Source organism: Schistocerca americana, chromosome X (genome assembly GCF_021461395.2).
Source record: "Schistocerca americana isolate TAMUIC-IGC-003095 chromosome X, iqSchAmer2.1, whole genome shotgun sequence".
Lineage (NCBI taxonomy): Eukaryota > Metazoa > Arthropoda > Insecta > Orthoptera > Acrididae > Schistocerca > Schistocerca americana.
The window spans coordinates 770301067-770324438 of record NC_060130.1 but is presented as its reverse complement, the minus strand read 5'-3'; the positions used below and the strand labels follow the sequence as shown (position 1 = coordinate 770324438).

Here is a 23372-nt window from a genome sequence, read left to right as displayed (position 1 = left end):
AGAAAGTTGTGACGAGCAACTTGATAGGGGCACTTGTGGTCTATTAAGGCAGGAAGCTACCTCAAATTTTCATACAAAAGCTACCTAAGCTATGATGCATGCACATTGCGTGAGATTTTCAATATTCTCATGTTCTCTTCGCGAGCACAGACTATTAGCCCTAGAGAGAAAATAAATAGTACCTTTTTTGAAGGAAATTTAATATAGTTTAATTTTGCACTGAAAAAATGTTTACATGGGAAGGAGCAGGTTTCGAGTTATTCAAGAGAAATAGACAACAGTAGTGTTAAATATAGGGAATGTGTCTATATGAAGTTTTTTTTGTTGTTGTTCACAACCACTAATACAATCACTCCTCAATGTGTATACCTTTCCTCCTGACTCACCATGTACACACAACGAAGGAAAAAGGGGGGGGGGGGATGCACCAAATCTGTTTCTGTTTTCATACTGTAGCATTTCAAAGTTTGCCAGTTTTTACTATTTTAACACCACAATGGTGCAAAATGATGCTTGCTAAAATTATGAATCTAAATTATATTTTTCATTTAACATTGTATTTGTATGAAACGTAGTGGTAGTTACGTAATACCTTTTAGCAAATTCACCAAGGCAGCATAACATCTACATTTTCATTTTGGTTTTCAGCATTATATTACATAAAAGAAATAAATAAAATAAAAATAAATAGGGGTCTCTGTTTCTACATGGTATTTTTTCTGCTATATTGTAACCTTCAAGTCACTTTTCATTTTCTACAAAATTTGTTTCTGCGCAAACATTTGCATTTTTTAAAAATCTTTTCAGTGTTACGTTTTTTAATAAATAATATTTCAACACCAAGAAAACAATGGCAACAAGTGTAGTCCATAACTGTGCAAGTGAGAAATCTTAATTAATCAAAGCTATAAAACAAACTGGCTCAACCAAGAGCAGTTTTAAAAAATTAAGTTACAAATAAAAAATAAAAAAAATTCCTGATTTATTCAGTTTTTAACCACACTGTGTAAAAATAATACAATTTAAAACAGCAACATTTTTACTTGAATAGAGGATGGACTCTGAGCCAATGGAATGTTAGTGATGATTCTGAAGGGTTTGTGAATTGAACAGTAACATCTTTTCTATTTTATTTATTTCAGTGATAATCCCACACACCACAAATTGTAATATTTGCAAGCTACATTACAAGATAGGATCAAAATTTCTTCTCACAAAAGGGATTTCAATTTAGTCTTTAAATTATATTTCCAGAGGGGTTTCACATCATTACAGATCCTACTTGCTTCCAATTTTCCTAATAAATCCAGTGGCTTAAAGTTATGGATACTTCTGGTTCCTGAAAGTATTTTAACATCTGAAGGTGACTGATATACAGACTATTCCATGGTACAATAGCTTTGGTGATTGTAATATTACAAAACTGAAACTGGCCTGATTCACATAATGCATGGTTTTGTATAGGTCTTTGTATACATTCCTTTTGAGATAACATTTTAATTGTCCTCTCTACACCCTAACAACCACTTTTTTCATGTGTTGCAAAGAATAACTGTTCAGCCATTACTGATCTCAAAACTATTTTGATGGGAGAGAGAGGTTGATCAAATTATATTCATTTTTGTTTTGGCTTGCACATTATCACTAAAATAATGACAGCTTGTACTTATGAATACATTTCTTTGATAAAATCTGGCGTAGTTTTTGAATTCCGTAGAACATACAAGTATCATGTTGCGTGTCATCTGGTCTGACATTTAAATGATCTTTCATCCTCAGTATTTCTGAGGTTAACTGCAATAGGTGTATAGTGCAAGAGTCAAATGTCCAACTGTAACCTTGGGTTTCTTCCTGGGTAGTAAAGCAGTAATTTTCACGGAAGTCCACTGATACTGTGGCAACATGTACATCAGATGACCCTTTAAGGGTTGACTGTATAAAAATCATTGATTGGAGGTCAATTTTGATCGTAATTCAGAAAATGAACCCATTTCACAATTTCGCTGTGCCTTATTACACTGAACTTGGATCAACTTAATGAGGTTCTGTGTTGATCTGAATTACACTGAGACATGCTTGGCAACACTGCTAAATCATCTATTATCATGATTATCATGCTTTGACTACAGGAATTGTACATCATATACACAAAGTATTTATTGTTGAAAGGTTTGTGTTGTAAAGACAGTGGAAAATAAGCATAACAAACTTCCCCATAGCCAGAAAAGATTAAAATAGTCAAGACATCCCCAAAGTAAAAGAAAAGAAACAACATAATTCTCAGTGCCTAATGTTCTTCTACATAGAACATTGTCCACCACATCTGCCTAGAATGCTAGGTGGTGTGGCTTCAAAACACAGAGCTGTCATAATTATTTTTTAACCATTATTGCACAAAATACACTACTCGACAGCTGATAATTTAAAGCCACTCAGGTTTGGCTGTTAGAGGGCACAGCTGATTTGACTGCAGAGACAAACTGTAAACAACTGTTGCTTTGCATTAGGTTTTCAGGAGTTTGCTAAACATGATAAAAACATACATAATGCAGACTGTTGGCAATGGATTTAGATGCTTTTCTGAGTGAATGAAAGCTCCAATAGTTCACAAGCTTTAAAGTTATTTTTATTCAATACTAAAGAAACTATTCGTGCAGACAGTGGCAGAACTGTACACTTGCCCTGTCTGTTTAAGTAGAGCTGTTATCAATATGAATTGACTTACATATGTTTACTTTTTCTGTTCATCAATGTACATGCAGTTGCCAGCAGTTTAAGCATCTGTTCAGCAGTTAAAATTTAATTTCACTTGTTTAGTTACTGCTATTCATGTCTAGACAGCATTTTTGTAGTAAATGTTCAGTCATTACTGTCTGGTGTCTGCAAATAGTTCTAAATTCCATTTTTTCCTCCGCCACTTAAGTGTCTATGAAATGCCTTTAAATTAACACATTAATTATGAGTTATCTCCAAGAGTTATTATGAGATCACTTATTATCTGCATCCATTACATAAATCATTGGTAACTTACTTAACACAGCCTCACAGATTGAAAATATTATTTGAACTTCAGCAGTGAGGGAGTCATATTCACATATTTACTTGACACATCTTGTGTTAACAACAATTTCTGTATTATTATTTTCAACTTGTATCAGCACAACAGAACCTGTTGTTGTGTATACCATCACAAGGGTGTAAACTTACAGCTGTAGTTGAAATTGATTTGATCCACAAAAGTGTGTTAATCATGGATGATATCAGTTCAGGGTGATATAATTTGAGATGAACGTTTATAAAAATGCTGATTTCTTACTCCAGCTTGATCTGAGTTCATTTTTTGTGCTAATCTAAGACGAACTGCTTTATGCAATTGACCCTAAGCACGTTGTTATATTTTGACTGAAACTTTGCAAAATAAGAGCGTTGAACAAGTTTTTCCAATTTACATGAAAGGTTCATTATAAAATCTGTTATGTCTGCAGAATGTGTCATCATCTGTCTTGTTTCTGTTGAAACCCACTGATTAAATTCAATGCATGTTCTGATGAATGGTGCAGAAACATACTGAGTGGTGGTACCTTTAGCACTGGCTGAAATACAAGCTTTGGGGCAGACTGACCAGAATAAAATAAACTGCCCCCCCCCCCCCCCCCCCCTCCTCCAGGATATTCACTTTTAAAATTGGAATGCATTTCACACAACTTTTATAAAAATCAGCTGTTTCCCTGTTCATAAAATCTATTTACTAAATCAATTACCTAAGGTTTAAGCTTCACATCTCTTTTCAGGCTAGTTTCTGTTCAGAAACCTTATTCTTTAAAATATTCAGTTTTTGGTACAGCTAATAGTCGGTAAAACATTTGAAATACTCTTGCAGCTCCCAAGGTAGATGCTGATGCAGCCAGTTATTGCAGTTTTTAACTTGGTGAAAACTGTTCCTGCATATCAAGCAGCAAGTCCATATGAACAGAATTTTCTGGCACTTCAGCATCTAATGCAATTCTTATTTTCTTTCTTACATTTTCACATAATTTTCAAAGTTTTAACTTCTGTATATCCCTTTTTACTGCCTTCATTAAGTGACATAATAACAAAAGATAGAACCCTACCACTATATGACTTAAGTTACCACTCCTCCCTTTGTTTTTAAACAAAATATTATTCACTATTAAGAACAGTAACACTGAACACATATATTTCTTAATAATTATTTGTACATATGTTTGAAACAACAGATACTGTAAGACAAACTCATAAAAATTGACCTAAAATTTTTAACATAGCACACAAGACAAAACACCCTGGTGATTTTCTTCTTCAATTTTTTACTTTGCCGCTAAATGTCTATGAAATGACTTTAAATTGAGATGCTAATGCTTTCAGGATTATTTTGGGTAGCCTTCCATTACCTTTGTGTGTTATACAATGTGTTCTTCAGAGTACTTAATCAGCAAATTTCCCATAAACTGGATGGTAAATGAAAAAAGAAAACTTAAATTTATTTTCAAAATATTATGAAGTATCATTCTGCACTATCATGGTATTAAAAATGTAATAAATTTCAAATAAAATGAAAGAGCGGGAGAAACAGGTGGAAAGTGGGTGGGGTTGGGCATGGGTATAGAGCTGCTTGGAGGAAGGCAGTAGATGTGCTGGATATGAATACAGAAGGGATGATTGGCAGCTGCATGGGCTAGGCATGCGACACATGGGCACCGGAGCTGGATGGGCATTTTTTTATTTTTTTATTTTTCCCCCTTTTGTTGAACTCACATGAAAAGACCTCATACAGCCAAATATCGAAAGACTATTATCTGACAATGAAACCTGTTAGAGGTGACAAAAGTTAAATAGTAATTATAGTTTAAGTTTGTTCTTAATTACTGAAATAATTCACTCACTTTGATGAGACTTTCCATTATTTCTTTCAGATGTGGTTCTAAAATATCTTGCGTAGTGTGTTCAATGACACGAGTTAGTATTTTTATAGCTCCCAAATTCATTGGAAGATCTCCTGTTTTTATCAATGGACAAACTACATTAATGAGTTGTTCAGGAGGCAGTGATTTTCCAATAGCTGAAATGCAGTGCTCAGCTGCTTTCGACACCTGAAAAATATTCCACATAAATGTCTTTCCTTGTTAAAGAGAACATTTCTAAATAAAATAAGCTGAAGTTGCCGAGCATGGTATGCAACGTGCAGAATAAATAGTTTTATAATAAAAAAGAAGACACACCCTGTATTTCCAGTCAAAACTGAAATTTATAGCTCCGCAATATACTGCTAATTCCAAAGAAAAACATTGATGCATTACGTTGATTTGATCAAAATCAGTTACACATTTTTGCTCTAGCACACTCTCATGCCTATACTTTTAGTAATCAATTAGAACTGTGAAAACTAATGTTTCATGGTGAAATTGCACAGGATAAAATGTGGTGGAACAATATAGAAAGGCCAGAACTACATGGAATGCCAGTGTAAGAGTTTTTGGTCCTACAATGGGCCTTGCATGCAGATCTTGGGTATAGTGGACCTGCCACACAGTACTCGAGGTCTAAGGAAGCAGGACGGCATTTTTATTAGTCTTCTGACTGGTTTGATGCAGCCCAGCATAAATTCCTCTCCTGAACTAACCTCTTCATCTCCGAGTAGCACTTGCAACCTACTTCCTCAATTATCTGCTGGATGTATTCCAATCTCTGTCTTCCTCTGCAGTTTTTGCCCTCTACAGCTCCCTCTAGTACCATGGAAGTCATTCCCTCATGTCTTAACAGATGTCCTATCATCGTGTCCCTTCTCCTTATAAGTGTTTTCCACATATTGCTTTCCTCTCCAATTCTGCGCAAAACCTCCTCATTCCTTAACTTATCATTCCATCTAATTTTCAACATTTGTCTGTAGCACCACATCTCAAATGCTTTGATTCTCTTCTGTTTCCGTTTTTCCCCACAGTCCATGTTTCACTACCATACAATGCTGTACTCCAGACGTACAGTCTTAGAAATTTCCTCCTCAAATTAAGGCTGATATTTGATAGTAGTAGACTTCTCTTGGCCAAGAATGCCTTTTCTGCCATAGCTAATATGCTTTTGATGTCCTCCTTGCTCCATCTGTCATTGGTTATTTTACTGCCTTGGGAGTAGAATTCCTTAACTTCATCTACTTCATGACCATTAATCCCGATGTTAAGTTTCTCACTGTTCTCATTTCTGCTACTTCTCATTACCTTCGCCTTTCTTCGATTTACTCTCAATCCATACTATGTACTCATTAGACTGTTCATTCCATTCAGCAGATCATGTAATTCTTCTTCAATTTCACTCAGGATAGCAATGTCGTCAGTGAACTGCATCACTGATATCCTTTCACATTGGATTTTAATTCCACTCCTGGACCTTTCTTTTATTTCCGTCATTGCTTTCTCGATGTACAGATTGAACAGTAGGGGTGAAAATCTAATCCTTCTCTTACACCCTTTTTAATACGAGCACTCTGTTCTTGGTCGTAAACTCTTATTATTCCCTCTTGGCTGTTGTACATATTGTATATGACACGTCTCTCCCTATAGCTTACCCCAACATTTTCAGAATTTCGAACATCTTGCACCATTATACATTGTTGAACGCTTTTTCCAGGTCAACAAATCCTATGAATGTGTCTTGATTTTTCTTTAATCTTGCTTCCATTATTAACCGCCAAGTCAGAATTGCCTCTCTTGTGCCTTTACTTTTCCTAAAGCCAAACTGATCGTTATCTAGCATATCCTCAATTTTCTTCCCAATTCTTATGTATATTATTCTTGTAAGCAACCTGGATGCATGAGCTGTTAAGCCAATTGTGCGATAATTCTCGCACTTGTCAGCTCTTGCTGACTTTGGAAATGTGTGGATGACGCTTTTCCAAAAGTCAGATCGTATGTCGCCCGACTCATACATTCTACACACCAACGTGAGCAGTTGTTTTATTGCCACTTCCTCCAATGATTTTAGAAATTCTGACAGAATGTTATCTATCCCTTCTGCCTTATTTGACCTCAAATCCTTGGAAGCTCTTTTAAATTCTGATTCTAATACTGGATCCCCTCTCTCTTCTAAATTGACTCCTGTTTCTTCTTCCATCATGTCAGACAAATCTTCCCCCTTGTAGAGGTTTTCAAATGTATTCTTTCCACCTATCCGCTCTCTCCTCTGCATTTAATAGTGGAAGTCCTGTTGCACTCTTAATGTTACCACCCTTGCTTTTAATGTCACCGAAGGCTGTTTTGACTTTCCTGCATGCTGGGTCTGTCCTTCCGACAATCGTGCCTTTTTCGATGTCTTCACATTTTTCCAGCAGCCATTTCATCTCAGCTTCCCTGCACTTCCTATTTCTGTATTCCTGAGTTTTCCAGAACATTTTTGTACTTCCTCCTTTCCTCAACCAACTGAAGTATTTCTTCTGTTACCTATGGTTTCTTCACAGTTACCTTCTTTGTACCTATGTTTTCCTCCCCAACTTCTGTGATGGCCCTTTTTAGAGATGTCCATTCCTCTTCAACTGCACTGCTACTGAGCTATTCCTTACTGCTGTATTATAGCCTTAGAGAACTTCGAAACGTATCTCGTCATTCCTTAACACTTCCGTGTCCCACTTCTTTGTTTATTGATTCTTCCTGACTCACGTCAAACTTCAGCCTACTCTTCATCACTACTATATTGTGATCTGAGTCTATATCTGCTCCTGGGTACGCCTTACAATCCAATATCTGGTTTCGGAATCTCTGTCTGACCACAATGTAATCTAACTGAAATCTTCCTGTATCACCTGGCCTTTTCCAAGTAAACCTCCTCCTATTTTGATTCTTGAACAAGGTATTCGCTATTACTAGCTCAAACTTGTTACAGAACTCAATTAGTCTTTCTCCTCTCTCGTTTCTTGTCCAAAGCCCATATTTTCCTGTAACCTTTTCTTCTACTCCTTCCCTTATAACTGCATTCCAGTCCCCCATGAGTATTAGATGGCACGGCAAACAATTTTATGGCGAAGTATTGCAACCACATGGTAGCCTCTACAGCACACATTTCCCATCAGACTGAGTATTGTTGGTTTATAGAGGCTGCAATGTATGCTTTACAGCTCATCAGAGGAATTAGTCTCATAAAAACATGGGTGCTGTTCACAGATGAGTTGAAGTTTAGTCTAGAGAAGGATTCTCACCATTTGTTCATCTAGTAAGTCCCTCTGAAATGTTACAATATTGCCAGTATTTAGGAAAGTAATTAATACACTGCTAGCTTTGTCAATTGGGTCAATATCACGTTAAGAGCATGTACACCACCACAACGAGTTTCTAGGGATATTGTGATACCTGCTGTCTACACAAACAACAACGTGCAAACTTATGCACGCATTTTTAATTAAGTTTACAAAGCTGGGATCCATCTGATGAATGAGTATGCCCCATTACACTGGACTGGCCTGGTGGTCATATGCCATCACCAGGTGAACATCATTCTTTTAGTGTGGCCACTTTGTCCAAGAAATTAAATATGGTTGTATACACACAGTGTAGTATGCTATAGGCCACTGCTGACTTGTGTAAGGCACCTGTCCAGTAATGAGAGATGTTACCACCAGTCACACTGCATGCCCTGTTCTGCTGTAATGGAGTACTTGTGCATCCTGTGCTGTCACGTGAAGACACCACATGCAATATGGGAATTTAAAGTGATATGCACATTAAATTTGTTAATTTACAAATACCTGAGAAAGTGTGTTATGCGTATAACTCTGTGTAAAAATATACACCATTTAAAATGAAAACAAATGTGTGTCAAGTGCAGTTGTGAAGCTTCAATGGTATTTAAAAAAAGCATGTTTTAATGTTTCCATTATTATGAATTATCTAATAAAGAAAGAATTAGCCACCATTTAAGTGACTGTATTATGGGAAACAACCATTTCAACTGGAGACTTTTTCGCAGAGATTCTCATATTCTTTAAAAGAGGAACAATATACTTAATCCCATTATGAAACATCAGAGAACAATGAAAGTAGAAATTGGTTTGTAAGAAATCCTGTTTATCACTACCTTATTTTATACTTGAAGTATAGTATTTTATTGCATGCCACAGAGACAGTAGCTACAATATAAATCATGTACAAAGAATGCGCATATTTTAAATGCCAGTAAATAAATATTACACAAACCTCTTTGCACGGGTCACTGTAAGCTGTTAGCGTTCGCAGCACGATTAACTCTACGTACATATTAAAACAATGTCTCACAGTTGGGTCTTTGATCATATCGTGTAGCACATTTAAAATGTACGTCTTCACTGGAGAGTGAGGAAGTGCCAATTGTGATACCAGAACCCTTAATAGAACCCTATAAAAATAAAGTAATGGCATACGTAAGTCAAAATCATACGTGCACTGTATCAGTAATATTAGGAATTTAGCTTTTGCCCTATATGAGTACAATGTTCATTGTCAATATTTAAAATGCCACCCACAGTCAAAGCATGTTTTTACATTATGTGAATCTGAATTAAATGCATGGAATATTATTAATAACAAAAATAATTATGATGATAACAACAATGCCACTGCTTAAGATGTTAATTACAATTTATTAGCAACAAGTATGGAATTAGAAAGGTGATGGCTATAGTCTATCATGACATGTGCACTGACATGGCAATCACTCTATGTGCATGTGATAAAGGCAAAAATGAACTTCTATCTGATAGTTTCCAAACAATTAAAACTGTGAAATATTTATGCCACGAATATGGCCAATACATATGATGAGCACACGAAAACTATCTGTTCATGTTGATATCTCCCCCCTCCCTCCCCCACCTCTCTTCTCTCACTCTATCTATCTATCACATACACACACACACACACACACACACACACACACACACACGGCATGATAATCATCAAAACATGTTTAATTAAGAGATGTTATGTTACTCTGATATTGTGAATGACTAAAGGTTTTTGTCAAATAATTCGATTAACTCTGATCACTCAAGGGTTACTTTCAGTCACTATGTCAACAATAAAATTTGCAACTCACATGGGCAATCAGTAGAAAATACACACAAAATTTTTGAGTCACTTTTAATATCAACTCTCTGATTATATATGTTCCACATGGCCATCAGTCAGCCAATTTCATTTCCTGGATTAATAAACCATCTTACAGGGGGTCACGTCTGTAACCTTTCGGGGATGCGAGCTTTCTCTAGCATTGCAGGAAGTCATTTTTAACAGAAGAAGCTGATCTGCTCTTTTGGCATTATGGTGACCTTGATCATACAGGAAGGATCGAAGGAAGGACAAGTGGAGTTGAACACCCCATCAATCAGAAGGTAATTAAAAATGAGCCAAAACTCGAATCAGACAAGGATAACAAAGAAAATGGCCCATGTCCATTTCCAAGGAAGCATCCCACCAGTGGCCGTAAGTGATTTACATAAACCATGGAAAACATAGAGGCTGGGTAGGGATTTGAGCCCCAGTCCTACTGAATTCAAGCCCAGTGCTGTATCTATTGTACTAACTTGCATGCTCTACCTACTCAGCTAGCCCTGAAGTGACCCCTCTTCTAAATGCAACATTTTTAAATGATTTCAACTGTCATCGCGATCTACTGATAGCTTTCATTAGAATTTTGTGTGTGCAGCTGGATGAAAAACAAAATCTAAATATTAAATGTATGAGGCAACATGAATACTTCCATTATGAAGCTCACTATCTCCATGAAAGAACACTAACACTATCTCAACAGCTGCAGGTAATGTTGGAAAGACAGCTGCTTAGTGTCCATAGTATAGTGGTGGAAGTTTAAAATCACTGCCCAAATTGTTGCAGATTGTTTTATATGTAATTAATAATTTACAGAATTCAGACATGACCAAGAGAAGAAAAGGTAGATATGGACCAAAACTCCTCACAACACAAACAGGATGATGCAAAAGAGTCAAGAAGTTGTACACTGGTGGACTATGCAGGGGAACGGGTTAGAGAAAGCAACATTTGAATATTGCATCTTAAAAACTGACAGTGTGTATGGGTTCGGGGGGAGGGGAGGGGGGAGACAATACTACAATAACAAGTCCATCTCTTAAAACACCAAAATAAAGCACTATACAATCATGGTCAACACAGAATGTTTTTTTGCCATCTGAATGACTTTATATGAGGAGCTAGAGGTTTTGGATAATAGAATATTAAAAAACATTAAATACAGAGAGAATTTCAGAGGCTGTGAGGAGATGGAAGTTGCTGTTCCTGACAACTGCACAGAATGAATGGTAACAGATTAACCCCAAAAGCAAAGAACTATTAGCACATACTCATAGCACTTGAGCCTCCACACTGTTGGTGATCCAATAATGTATTCGCCAGCTGCTATCTCGTTGACAATAGGCAACACTACTTCATCAGCTATGTACACAGATTTTAGTGTTGACACACCTTTATGATCTTTATTGGGAAGTGAGCAAGTTGAAAGAAATGAGGAACTAAAAACTATCCTCACTGAAAGAAAAAAAAAAAATGTAAAATGGTACCCATATATTAATATATTTAAAAGGTTGCTAATATTTCAGCAGATTACTAAAAGTCATCTTATTCACTTATTAAAATACTCTCACCCTTTTCTGTGTTTGTTCATATCATTTTCAGTTACACTACTTTCTCTTGCTGACTATCTTATGATGCTAAGTGATTTTTTTTTAACTGTTTAAATGTCTCATTTTATCATTTGGCTTCTAAAAAGTGTGTATTTCTTCTGTAGCATTTACCACATTCTCTCATTCCAGTTTTCCCACTTTATGTTACAGACAGACAAATTTGAATGTCTTGAGACCAGGCTCATTTTTACTTTGGCTTTTTCATGACTGTATCACAAGCTGCTTTACAACACATCACTTCCTATGGTTATAGACCTGTGCCTTACAATATAAAGGCAAGTCAACAAATAATACAGAATAATACAATCTGGGCGTAGTGTGCCACGGTAATCATCTGAACACCTACGACAGTTTTAGTTAAACAGGAAATGTGGAACCACTACCTGTATTACATACAATACTGATCAGTCAAATAAATGAAAAGAAAATCAAGCTACTCAGTTACACATGAATGATGTAGAAATAACAAAATTATATTTGGACAACACAAACAATGATGGTACTGTAATATCTTCTGAAACTATGCAACAGAAATTGCAGAACAAATTTTCTGAAACTTACTTGAAATTGTAGACTATGATACCAACAGCTCCAGATTTTATTAGGTGTTTTAACTGAGAAAGTGCTTTCTTACTGTCTTGCTCAGATACTTTTGCATTTCCTTCATCATCAACTTTTAAAGTGTCAATCACATTCTGCACAATTTGACAGTTTTCTTCTACTAGAGCTGCAATTAAAATAAACAAACAAATAAAATAATTAATGCATTTTATAAATACACACTATCTGTAGGAAGATTGTACACTGAATTTGCAAGTTACAGATTTCAGTATGTTATTTACATATATTCATTTATGAGTGGCCAGGTGCTATGGTGGGGTAAACAGGTTATTAGCTTTAGATGCAATCAAAGAGAAATATTTGTGACTGTAAACTACAATTGGGAACAAACAGACCTTCTGACTATAGGTACCACCAACCTTCCCAGGAAGTGAAGAGACTGGTAGGCAGCTGCTCGCAGCTGAATGATAAACTGTTGGCTGTTTATGATGCCAATGTTCACAACCTAGTGTGGCGAGTAGATATGTGAACACCTACTGCACAGCAATTCAGAGATCTTGAATAGGGATAAGGAATCTAGTCTCAGGAGTAGAAAAAGGGAAAAAGTAACTGACACACTTTTGGGTCCGTCTAAAGACAGACGCCATGTGGGCACCATCCTTATCTGATCACATATATAATAAGTTTGGGGTTCAAATGGGTGTTAAACAGACTATGGCCTATAGGAATCATAGGAAAACAGACATAGGAGAGACTTAAACTAAAACTTATCTGAAGTCAAAACTTCGATAAGAAATCCGGTAGATCTTGAGGAAATGGCAGATGAAGTGATGTCTGGTATTATGACCTCATACTTAGAAAATTGTCCAGTCATCAAGACGTGCACAAACAGGAGCGTACCTGGATGGAATGATCATTTGGAACTGCAATGGAAGCAGGTAAGAAGAACGTTCAACTTTGCGAGAAGGAAAATACAATGGGCAAAATATTGGGATGCCCTTGCCAAATACAATCCTGACATTAAGCAAGGGGAACTATCACCCTCGGAGATATTCTGTGAGGTGAAAGGTACAGCTACTAGAGCCAGACTTCATAAAATCCCCACAAGAATACCAACCAACCCAGGAGACACTCTAAAATCCCCACAAGAATACCAACCAACCCAGGAGACACTCTAAGGAAGGAGGATGGCGGGTATACAAGGATAGCACAAAAGATCCTGGATTTGCTCCCAAAACTCATTTCCCTCAATGCACTCTAGCTGGTAACACAGACCAGGTTTCAGTTCCTGGAAGGTAATGATTTACAAGTAACCAAAAGGAGAACTGAGAATCTGTCAGACGATGTGTTGATTTCAAAAACATCACATGGGTGGTCCGAATGTTTCAACCATTCAAGTCACCAAGCTGAGACAGAATCTTTCTGGCTCTACTGCAACAAACAAGAGAGGGCTTACCAGACTCGTGTGCTGACTACTAAGAGTCAGCCTGGTAGCAGGAGCCTAATGCTTGGAGGACAGTAAAGGTTGTTTTCATTCCAAACCAGGGAACACTGAACGTTCCAAGGCTGAGGAATTGAGACCAATCAGTCTATCCTCCTTTCTCCTAATGATATTATAAAATATGGTTAATGTGAATGTTGGGGAAAGGAAGTTAACTTAGGTTCCTCTACGTGAAAACAAACATGCATATTAACTTGGCAAATCATGCAAAACAGCACATCATGAACTTGTTGGGAAGGTGGAAAAATTCTTTATACGTTCAGAAAACAGCTCCCTGCATCTTCCTAGATATTGAGGGAGCTTTTAGCAATACAATTTATGATTATAGAGTTTCAAGAAGAGCATAGCATTAAGATTACGATATGCCAGGTGGATTGAAGACCATGCTGAGTTGACGATAGGTAGAAGAACCATGAGGAATGAGAAAATGTTGATCCCTTTTGTCCCCACAGCTGTGGAACCTAGATGTGAATGAACTTGTCAAAGAGTTAAATACTGGAGGATACTTTGCAAAGAATACACAGATGAATTAATCATGTCACAACAATGGCACAATTCACTCTGAACATTGTGCAACAATGCAGCAGGAAATAGAATCTAAGGTTCTGTCCCAGGAAAACATTGTAGGAGGAGGATGACGAGGAACAGATTAATGTTTAATGTCCTGTCAACATCAAGGTTATTAGAGACAGAGCACAAGCTTGAATAAGGGATGGATGGGGAAGGAAACGGGCCACACCCTTTCAAAGGAAGCACGCTGACATTTGCTTGGACTGATTTAGGGAAATCATGGAAAACTTAAATGTGGATGGCCGGATGTGGGTTTGAACTGCTGTCATCCCGAATGCGAGTCCAGTGTGCTAAACACAGTGAAAACTGTACTTTTAACGTTCATGAGGAAGCATATACAGCACACGTACCAAAATCATATGCTCTTCAAGGAAGTTCTACCATCAGAGTTGATAATGAAGTATCTATACATAACCCTTGATGGGAAACTATCTTTGACCTCTCACATTAAGAATATTTGTCCCAAAAGAAAAGGTGCTATTATGTGTACTAAAAGGGCCTGTGGTAAAAACTGGTGTGTAAGTCCCAGGAGCACGTATTGGATATACACTTCTGTAATAAAACCTATGATAATCTATGGGGCTACTGTAAAGTAGAATAAAGTAGAACAGAAGGTGCTTGACACACTGCAGAGACTGGTCTCCTTAGCTATAACAGGCGGAATTAGCAGCACACCAACTGCTGGGATGGAGAGTATACTGGACAATCCTCCATTACATCCCTGGGTTACAACGCAAGCAGCAGAAGGGCATACAGGTTAAAACTTGGAAACCTATAGGATATCCAGAATCCCACACCAATTTAGTAAATGTAGTAAGTATAGGAATGGTCAGGGAAATGCCAGCTAACTAGACAATAGCCTCCAGCTGCTTCAATAAACATTTCAAGACAACAAATGGCAGTCAGGGGCAGTGGAAGAATGAACCACAATACCATTCATGAGAGACAGTCTGGCTTACTGGTGGATTGAAAACAGACAAAAGTGCTGGGGACAGGTTACAGCCTAGACATGAGAAAACAATCTCAGTAGGGAAGCTGGCAACAATATTACTGAAGGAAGTCTTTGCTATTAGAGAGTGTGTGTGGAGGAGAATCTGCCTAGGTGCTACAAGGATTGTGGCAGTTGCATTCACTCAGACAACCGAGCAGCTCTGAAATCTCTACCAACCCCAGAAATGAGATCAAAGATCATCACAGAATGCCATAAAGACCTTGTGAGGCTCAGGGATTGTCACAGGGTGAACCTGCTGTGGTCCCTGTTCACACAGGAATTAACAGCAATGAACAACGCTGAACTGGCCATGACAGGAGTGACTACTCTATTTATTGGGCTGAAAACTGTCATAATCATCACCGAGGTGATGGAAAAATCACAACCACACAGCTGCATTAGTAAGCAGCATGCAGAATACTGGACTAAGATCCAAAAACAAAAAATTGCAAGCTAATGATGCCAAACCCATTATTTAACATACGTCCTATAATTTGAATGATAGATGAAACTCATTTTAGGAACAATAAATGGCCATGGGAACTTCAATCAACACTTGCACAGAAAGGATATGGAGGGCAATAAAACTGCACCACATTCAATTTTCCAATGCAAATTGTTTGAGGCCAAAAGACACAGTATATTCAGGTCATTAATTCCTAAACAAATTGTGTATAATAAAAAACTAGAGCAGCCACCATGAAACTAGGCACCTCAAGGCCACACCTGCTCCCTGAAGTCTGCTGGCACATAGCGTTGCAATTCGCTCACCTCATAGCTTTGTTGCCACATGTAAAGTCTTAAAAATTCCTTAGGTGAGCACCGGCTGAATGTTCAGTGTTTCCATGCGATATCGTGTGTTCACTTGTGGTTTCAGTCTCCCATGGAACAGTGCATTGACCTGTGTTTGGTAGTGAGCGAAATGCAAGAGCAAAGGCCTGCACATAGTGCTACTCAGGTCGGTGCGCATAAAGGGTGAAAAGACAATCGAAAACAATCTAAGATCATTATGTCAAATGTACTGAAATTTTTACTGATCAGGTCAACAATGAAAAAGCCATAAATTTTGTGTAACCTCATAAACTGACAGGAAAAGAGTTTGCTATTCCCAAATCTTCTATAGGCCGTCTTAGCTCAGCAGAATCTCTAGATGTGAAAAATTGTATCGATTCTCCTAGAAAGGGATAGCAATGAGAACAGAAATCTACAGAATCTGACGATTTCAACAAGGAGGTTGCATGTGGAACTGTTCTTGGTTATTAAAACAGAGGAGGGTATCCAACAGTAAAACAATACAGAGTGATCCCCATGAAAAAATCAATTATTCTGGCTCATAGACCTCCTTCCTTTGTATTCTCTGCTCCCTTGGTTTCTGATTCAGAAAACAAAATGATGGGCAAACATTTTTGATAGGCTGCAAAGAAAATGAAACAGCAAGAGCGAAGTTTTTACGTACAAAGCATTTACCGCATGCTAAGGACAATAGACCTGTAGTGTACTTAGATAAAAGTTGCGTTTGACAGAACCACACCAATAAGCGTATATGGCACGACTCCCAAGTTAACGGTGGTTTGACAGTGCCTACTGGTAGAGGTGTCAGATTAATCATCACACATCGTGGTTCACTGATTGCAGGCTTCATGCCAGAGGCCAAATTATGAGGGTAGTCCGAAAAGTAAGGTCTCCTATTTTTTGTAAGTACATAGACTTGTTTATTTCTACAATGGTTTACATCAGTTTACAGCTTGAACATTTAGCTATTTTTCAACATAATCACCATTTCTCTCAATGCATTTTTGTAGACACTGTGGCAGTTTTTGTATGCCCACGTCATACCAGCTCGCCGCCATGCTGTTCAGAAAGTTATGAACCTCTTCTTTCACCTTGTAGTCGGAGCTGAATTGCTTTCCGGCAAAATGTTCTTTTAACTTAGGGAACAGGTGATAGTCACAGGGCGCCAAGTCAGGACTATAGGGTGAGTGGGTGATTATGTTCCACTGAAACTGATGCAGGAGAGCAACAGTTTGCCGAGCGATGTGTGGGTTAGTGTTGTCATGGAGAATGTGTATGCCATTGCTCAACATTCATCTTCTCCGGTTCTGAATTGCCCGTTTGAGTTTTTTCAGAGTCTCGCAGTACCTGTCAGCGTTAACTGTGGTCCCAGTGGGCATAAAGTTGACAAACAATACCCCTTTCCAATCCCAAAAAACCGTTGTCATGACCAGCACACTGTGTTTGTTTGATTTTCCGCAGCTTTGGTGAAGAAGGATGCCGCCACTGGCACGATTGTTGCTTGGTCTCAGGTGTAAAGTGGTATGCCCAGGTTTCATAACCCGTGACAATTGAGTCCAGAATGTTGTCCTGTTCAGCTGCAAGGCAGTGAAGAAATGCGCGGGAAGCTTCAACTCGTTGCCGCATGTGGTGCTCAGTCAGCATGCATGGTACCGTACCCATCTTGCGCACACATTCTGGTGTTCAATGTTTCCGTTAAAATTCTGTGAGTGTTGCTTCGAGAAACCTCAGGGACTAACGTGCAGAGATCATCCAGGGTGATCCGCCGATCGTCACGCATGCTTTGCTCAACCTTCAACACTGTCTCCTCAGAAACTGACAGTTTCCCGCTTCTTTGTTTATCGTGAATTTCAATCTGACCAGTTGCAAACTCTCCACACCACTTACAAACATTTTTTGACATCCATGCACAACTCACCATATACTTCTGTCAATTGGCGTAGGATTTCAATCAGCGCAGTGCCCTTTGCGTTCAAAAACCGAATAACTGCGTGCAATTCGCACTTGGCGGTAACATCAAACTACTGTTCCACTGGAAGAAGACTCAGATACTGTGATGGATAATGACAGTTATCATTCTATTCAAACACAAAAGCTGCCACATCCAAATAGGCGCAAGGCAGACATTATGGAGTGGTCAAAGAGAAAGAATGTTTCATTTCAATCAATGAAACGAAGGATGAACTCCTGGCTGTAAAAGAAATCCTAGGTCCAAGAAAGACATTTGAATTTGATCAACTGGCAAATGAAATGGGACACCAAATGGTATGCTTGCCACTATCACTGCTAATATAACCCTATTGAGCCGATATAGTTCCAGGTTAAACAAGAAGTGGTTGGACACACACACACACACACTACTGTCATACTTGCTGCTGTTAGCCATCTAACACATGACGCTCTCTACAAAGTTACTCAGCATGACTGGGTGAGGCACAGAAAACATCCGGAAGCAGTGCAAGAAGCTGATTTTGTGAGCCATGGGTTAAGAGTCAGCATAGGGGAACCTATGAAGATAAACGCCTGGCAGAAACAAGTGACAGTGAATTTGAAGATACAGAATCAAAAGATGCTCCAATTTAGGTAACTGTAGGCTACATAAAGAGCTTACTTGATTTAAATTTTTTCCGCAATTAATTTTCGTTATAGCAGGTGATTGTGAATGAATTTCTCTCTTAGATATGCGATAAATCTGTAAGAAGTGGTCACAATTAGCTTACTCGCCATTAAAAATAAGATTCTCAGTATTGCATTCATTAACAATGACAGTTTTTCACAAAACATGTATCGAATTTGTTCACATTTGTATTTCATCTTATTGCATTGTCCTCTATCTTACACTTCAGAAATTTTCTTCCACTGTTTTTTTTTTTTTTTTTTGTCTTCCATACAACGGTGTAGTCACTCATGTTTTATTGCTGAGTGTAATGCAGTAGCAAGGGGCTACACAAGTCAATGTGCGTGAAGGACAAGGTTGTCATATCAAACGTACTGAAGGTTTTTCATTGGGCTGGCCAATAGTGAAGTAGCCAGGAATAATATAAATTTTGTGCAAGTTCATAAAATGGCAACAAAACCTTGTGATAATTCCAAATTGACAGTATCCCATATTAACAGTGTAGTAAAGATGGCAGAATCTCTAGATATGAGCATGTAAATGAAAATGGAAACTACACAATTCCAAAATTTAGACAAAATGTTAAGTGCGTAGAACTGTACTTTAATACTACAACAGACGAGAGAATCTGACAGCTAGAAAAATACAGAGTGGTCTTTTTGAAAAAATTAAATTATTCTGTCTCGGAGACCTCTGTTCTTTGTCGCCTCCTCTCTCTCTGTTTTTGGTTCAGAAAGTACAATGATGGCCAAAAATTTTTAATTGAATGTAGAGACATTGCAGCAGCAAAAGCAAAATTTTGTGTAAAATACACTTACTGTGTGCTGAGGGTAATAGTCTTGTAGTATACTGCAGTAAAATTTGGGTCTCACAAAATCATACGCAAAAATATATTTTGCTCGTTTTCAATGGAAATATTGGCCTGAAAGTATCTACAATTATTTTTGTACAGCATATATCGGCAATTTAGGTGATTGGTGCAGTAAAGAAGAAGTACAATCTGCAAATACAAATTTTTTGGGAGGTAGGGAATGTTTTCGGTTGTATTAAGGTGACCTGTCGGAACTAAAATCCTGTTGATGGTGTACGTGTACTTGCGTGCTGTCGCGTATGGAGTGTCTCATAATAAAATGCATTCTTATGTGACACGATACAATAATAATGTCACAAATGTTACCAAAATTAATTTCACAGTTTTCTTAACAACTTTCTGACTGTAAGTTTCTACTAGGTCTAACAGAACACAAATTCATCACCGACGACATTTTTCGTTACATGGGCTGAACAGTTTCACACCTGTTACAGTGTTCTATTTTAATCTCTGAATACTTTCACGTTTTCAAGATAAAATATGTACCACGTGCATCTGTAAAGTTTGAGAATGTTCATACATTATTTTCTGTTCACACATGTCAGTGATTCTGTTTTCTTCCGCAGCTTGAAGGAAAGAAATACTTTTGTTCAAAACTTATTTTAACATCAGTTTTTATTTATTTATTTTCTTTCGTAGCAGCTGGGTAGGATTTGAAATTATCACTAACTGGCAATGCTGTAGGACGGTGAGATGACCTTGAGATGTCTATTTTAGTGACAGCCGCTATGGTAACTGGTCTCCTACTGCACTTCGAGGGAATGGCAGGGAGAGAAACTGCACAATAAACTCATTTCTGGTGCAAAATGTAGTGAGCTGTTTTTCTCGTTCCCTGTGCAAATCAAATCAATATAATCTCCAGTCTAAATCACAATTGTTTTGCAAATTATTTTGTGGCTAATTCTGGTTCCTTTCCACTGCAATGCATTTCTGAATTCCCTTACTTTCTTATACACATTTATAAAGCATACAAGAAACCTCACCTTTATTTGGGGTCAAAATGAAGACTGACTGATCTTCAAATCAAAGCATCTATGATGAAACTGTCAATCTTATCTCTAAATGCCTTAGAAACTTTACCTGGACACTTGTGCCACTTACAATTAGATCATTGCAGAGCATGAATAATAATACTTTTGTATGAAGTTCTAAAATGCCCAGTCTACATACCTGAGTGGGTTCCTTCTAAGGTTCATGAATTTGTGATGTAAGCAGACTTTATAGAATCAGAGAATACAGTAACAGATGGGGATGAATTATCAGCATTACACCCAAGTAAACTCTTTCCAAACTGATTAAAAAAGTAAAAATATTGAAGTTGTGAATGAAGCCACATACACTGCTTTCAGCTTTACACAGAATTCCCACGTAAAACAAATGCAATATCATTTGTTACAATAGAAATTCAAGATTTTACTACGTCTGTAAAATTACGTTTTACTTAGCATGTATATGGAAATTATTTTAAAGTGACAAACCTGCCGATGGCATATTCTTGTAATCTTGATCTGAATCTTGGCCATCCAAATTCTGCAACAGAAAATGGAAACAGCAATAATAAGTTAATGTTCAACTACTGTATATGTGTTCTTTTACCAAAAAATTTGAACAATGTGTTGTAGATTGATATTAATAAATTACTCCTTATATGCACCTACTCAAAATGGTTAAAAACTGCAGTACAGTGAAGCGAATTTTCATCTACCTCTTGTTAACATAATTTATGCTCAAATGAGTCTAATATTCCTATCTGATGTGTCATTTGTGGTTAAGATACAATGTCCATTTTAAATTAAATGAAAAATGGGAATCACACAATTAATGAAAAATGATATCATCTGTTGCTTGGCTTATTTGAAATTGCATGTGTATTACACACATACAATTGATGAATACAATGAAAATCTCAAATGACAACAAAAGAAACCCCCAAAAATATCAGCAAACACAATAATTAAAAGTTATTATGCATGACCGTATCGTTGACCACAACAGCAATCAGTTACTATGCTGCTCCAAGCATTGGCTAATTAAGAAATTTTTTGGCGTCTACCTGTCTACAGACATCATTACTTTGGAAAACGCGTCTTTCATGTCATTCTTGTGGAAACTGTTGAATACAATGATCTACACCACCACTTCTGAGCAGTCATGTTTCTGCACATGAGTGAGCAGGATTCAAGGGGGGTACCACCATAAACCAAAAATCCTGCATCTCCATACTGATACTTTTCAGACTTGAATTAATACGAAAGTGTTTTTGGCTCCCTCCACACAGTAGCATATTGAGAATCACTGTGTAAACGCAAATCACACTCAAATGTGAAGTTACAACTTATTGGTTCAATTTCTATGTTCTACGGACCGCTGTAAACATTATTTTTAATGAAACAATGAATAAGGAATTTGAAGGTTAAGTATTATGGCCAACTCTTAAAAAATCACTGAGAAACCAGTTAAATAAAGATGTAGATTAATCAGTGACAATTCCAAACAGTTTGGAATTACAATTTCGTCACAAAAGGAAACTCAGTAGCTGGTAATACTTTACAGAAAGCTGGGCAAATATTTTGGGCTATTTAGAAAGTTTTGGAGTTATTCAAAGACTCTGCACCCCACACAGTTAATTTTATAGCAAATTTAGCTCATCAAATACTGAAGTGAATCAGTCACTGATACATCAAATTAGGCTTGGTAGTACAGGAAACATATGGGCTTTTGGGGGCGGGTGGGGGGGTATCTCATTTCTTTATAAAAGTTTTGTCCTATTTCATAATTTAACGCAGTATACAGAAAAGCTTCAATAGAATGAAAGTTGTAAAGCATCAAATTTTATATTTAAGGACAATGGAAAGAGCTGCATTATTGTGCAAATTGCATGAATTATAGTGTATGACTTAAAAATCACATTGTTTAACAGAAAAGTTCCTGGCAGAAATACAGTAATGCAACACAGCCAAAGAAAATAAACACCTACATTGCAGCTTCATATGAAGTTTGCACATTCTTTACTTCAGCATTATTTAGGTCTTTTTCATTCAGAAATTGTAAGCAGAAATACAGAACTAATAAGTAATAAGTTTGGACAAGCAATGGCATTATTACACAGAGAGAGAGAAAATGGGAGCTATATCGTAATACAGACAGTCACAGCCCATTTACAGAACATTATTACAGGCAAAACTGTAAATTACTTAAGAATATAATTGAACATGCTAAAATAATGTATTATATGAAGAGAACAGACAGGTCTCGGAATGGAATTAAAACTGTAAGACCCGTAGTTACCGAAGTAGCAGGGCAGAATGTAGTGTTGTGTAACCTATTTACTAATTATTTCCTGTCAACAGTTGGCAAGTTGAATCAAAATTTTATTGGAACAGACAAGTGCGCAAGGCTTTAGAAAGCAGGCATTCTCTGATGATTATGTCACATATAATCAATTAGCAAGGAGTAAGTTGAATCAATTAATGAATTACTGAAGAGTAAAAACTCACAAATGTGTAACAAAGTATCAGAGGATAAGACACTCACTCATTTTGAGTACGAGCACTTGTACCTGCTCATGCTCTTAATCATGAACAGACCAGTTCTGGTGTGGTGGGGATTGAGGGAAATGTGCACACACCATGTGGTAGTGAGAACACAGGAGAAGCATGAGTGGTGAAATGGGGGAGGACGATTTCTGACAGCAGTACGTTCACAGCAGTATTGACAACGGTCATCATAGGCCATCGACAGAGATCGCCCAATAACGTTGGCCGACTGCTTGGT

At 37.3% G+C, this 23372-nt stretch overlaps 1 protein-coding gene across 8 annotated transcripts in view; it reads right to left on the bottom strand.

The window, feature by feature from the left end:
• The window catches only part of LOC124554970 (CLIP-associating protein 1-A), a 250544-nt gene that overhangs the window by 1723 nt on the left and 225449 nt on the right, over window positions 1-23372 (bottom strand). For all 8 annotated transcript variants that reach the window (XM_047128704.1, XM_047128701.1, XM_047128703.1 and 5 more), the window contains 4 exons: window positions 21077-21128; window positions 12257-12422; window positions 9198-9375; window positions 4905-5111 (listed from right to left, as the gene is read on the bottom strand). In XM_047128704.1, coding sequence (XP_046984660.1) covers window positions 4905-5111; window positions 9198-9375; window positions 12257-12422; window positions 21077-21128 — 603 coding nt within the window. The remainder of the gene's footprint in view (window positions 1-4904; window positions 5112-9197; window positions 9376-12256; window positions 12423-21076; window positions 21129-23372) is intronic.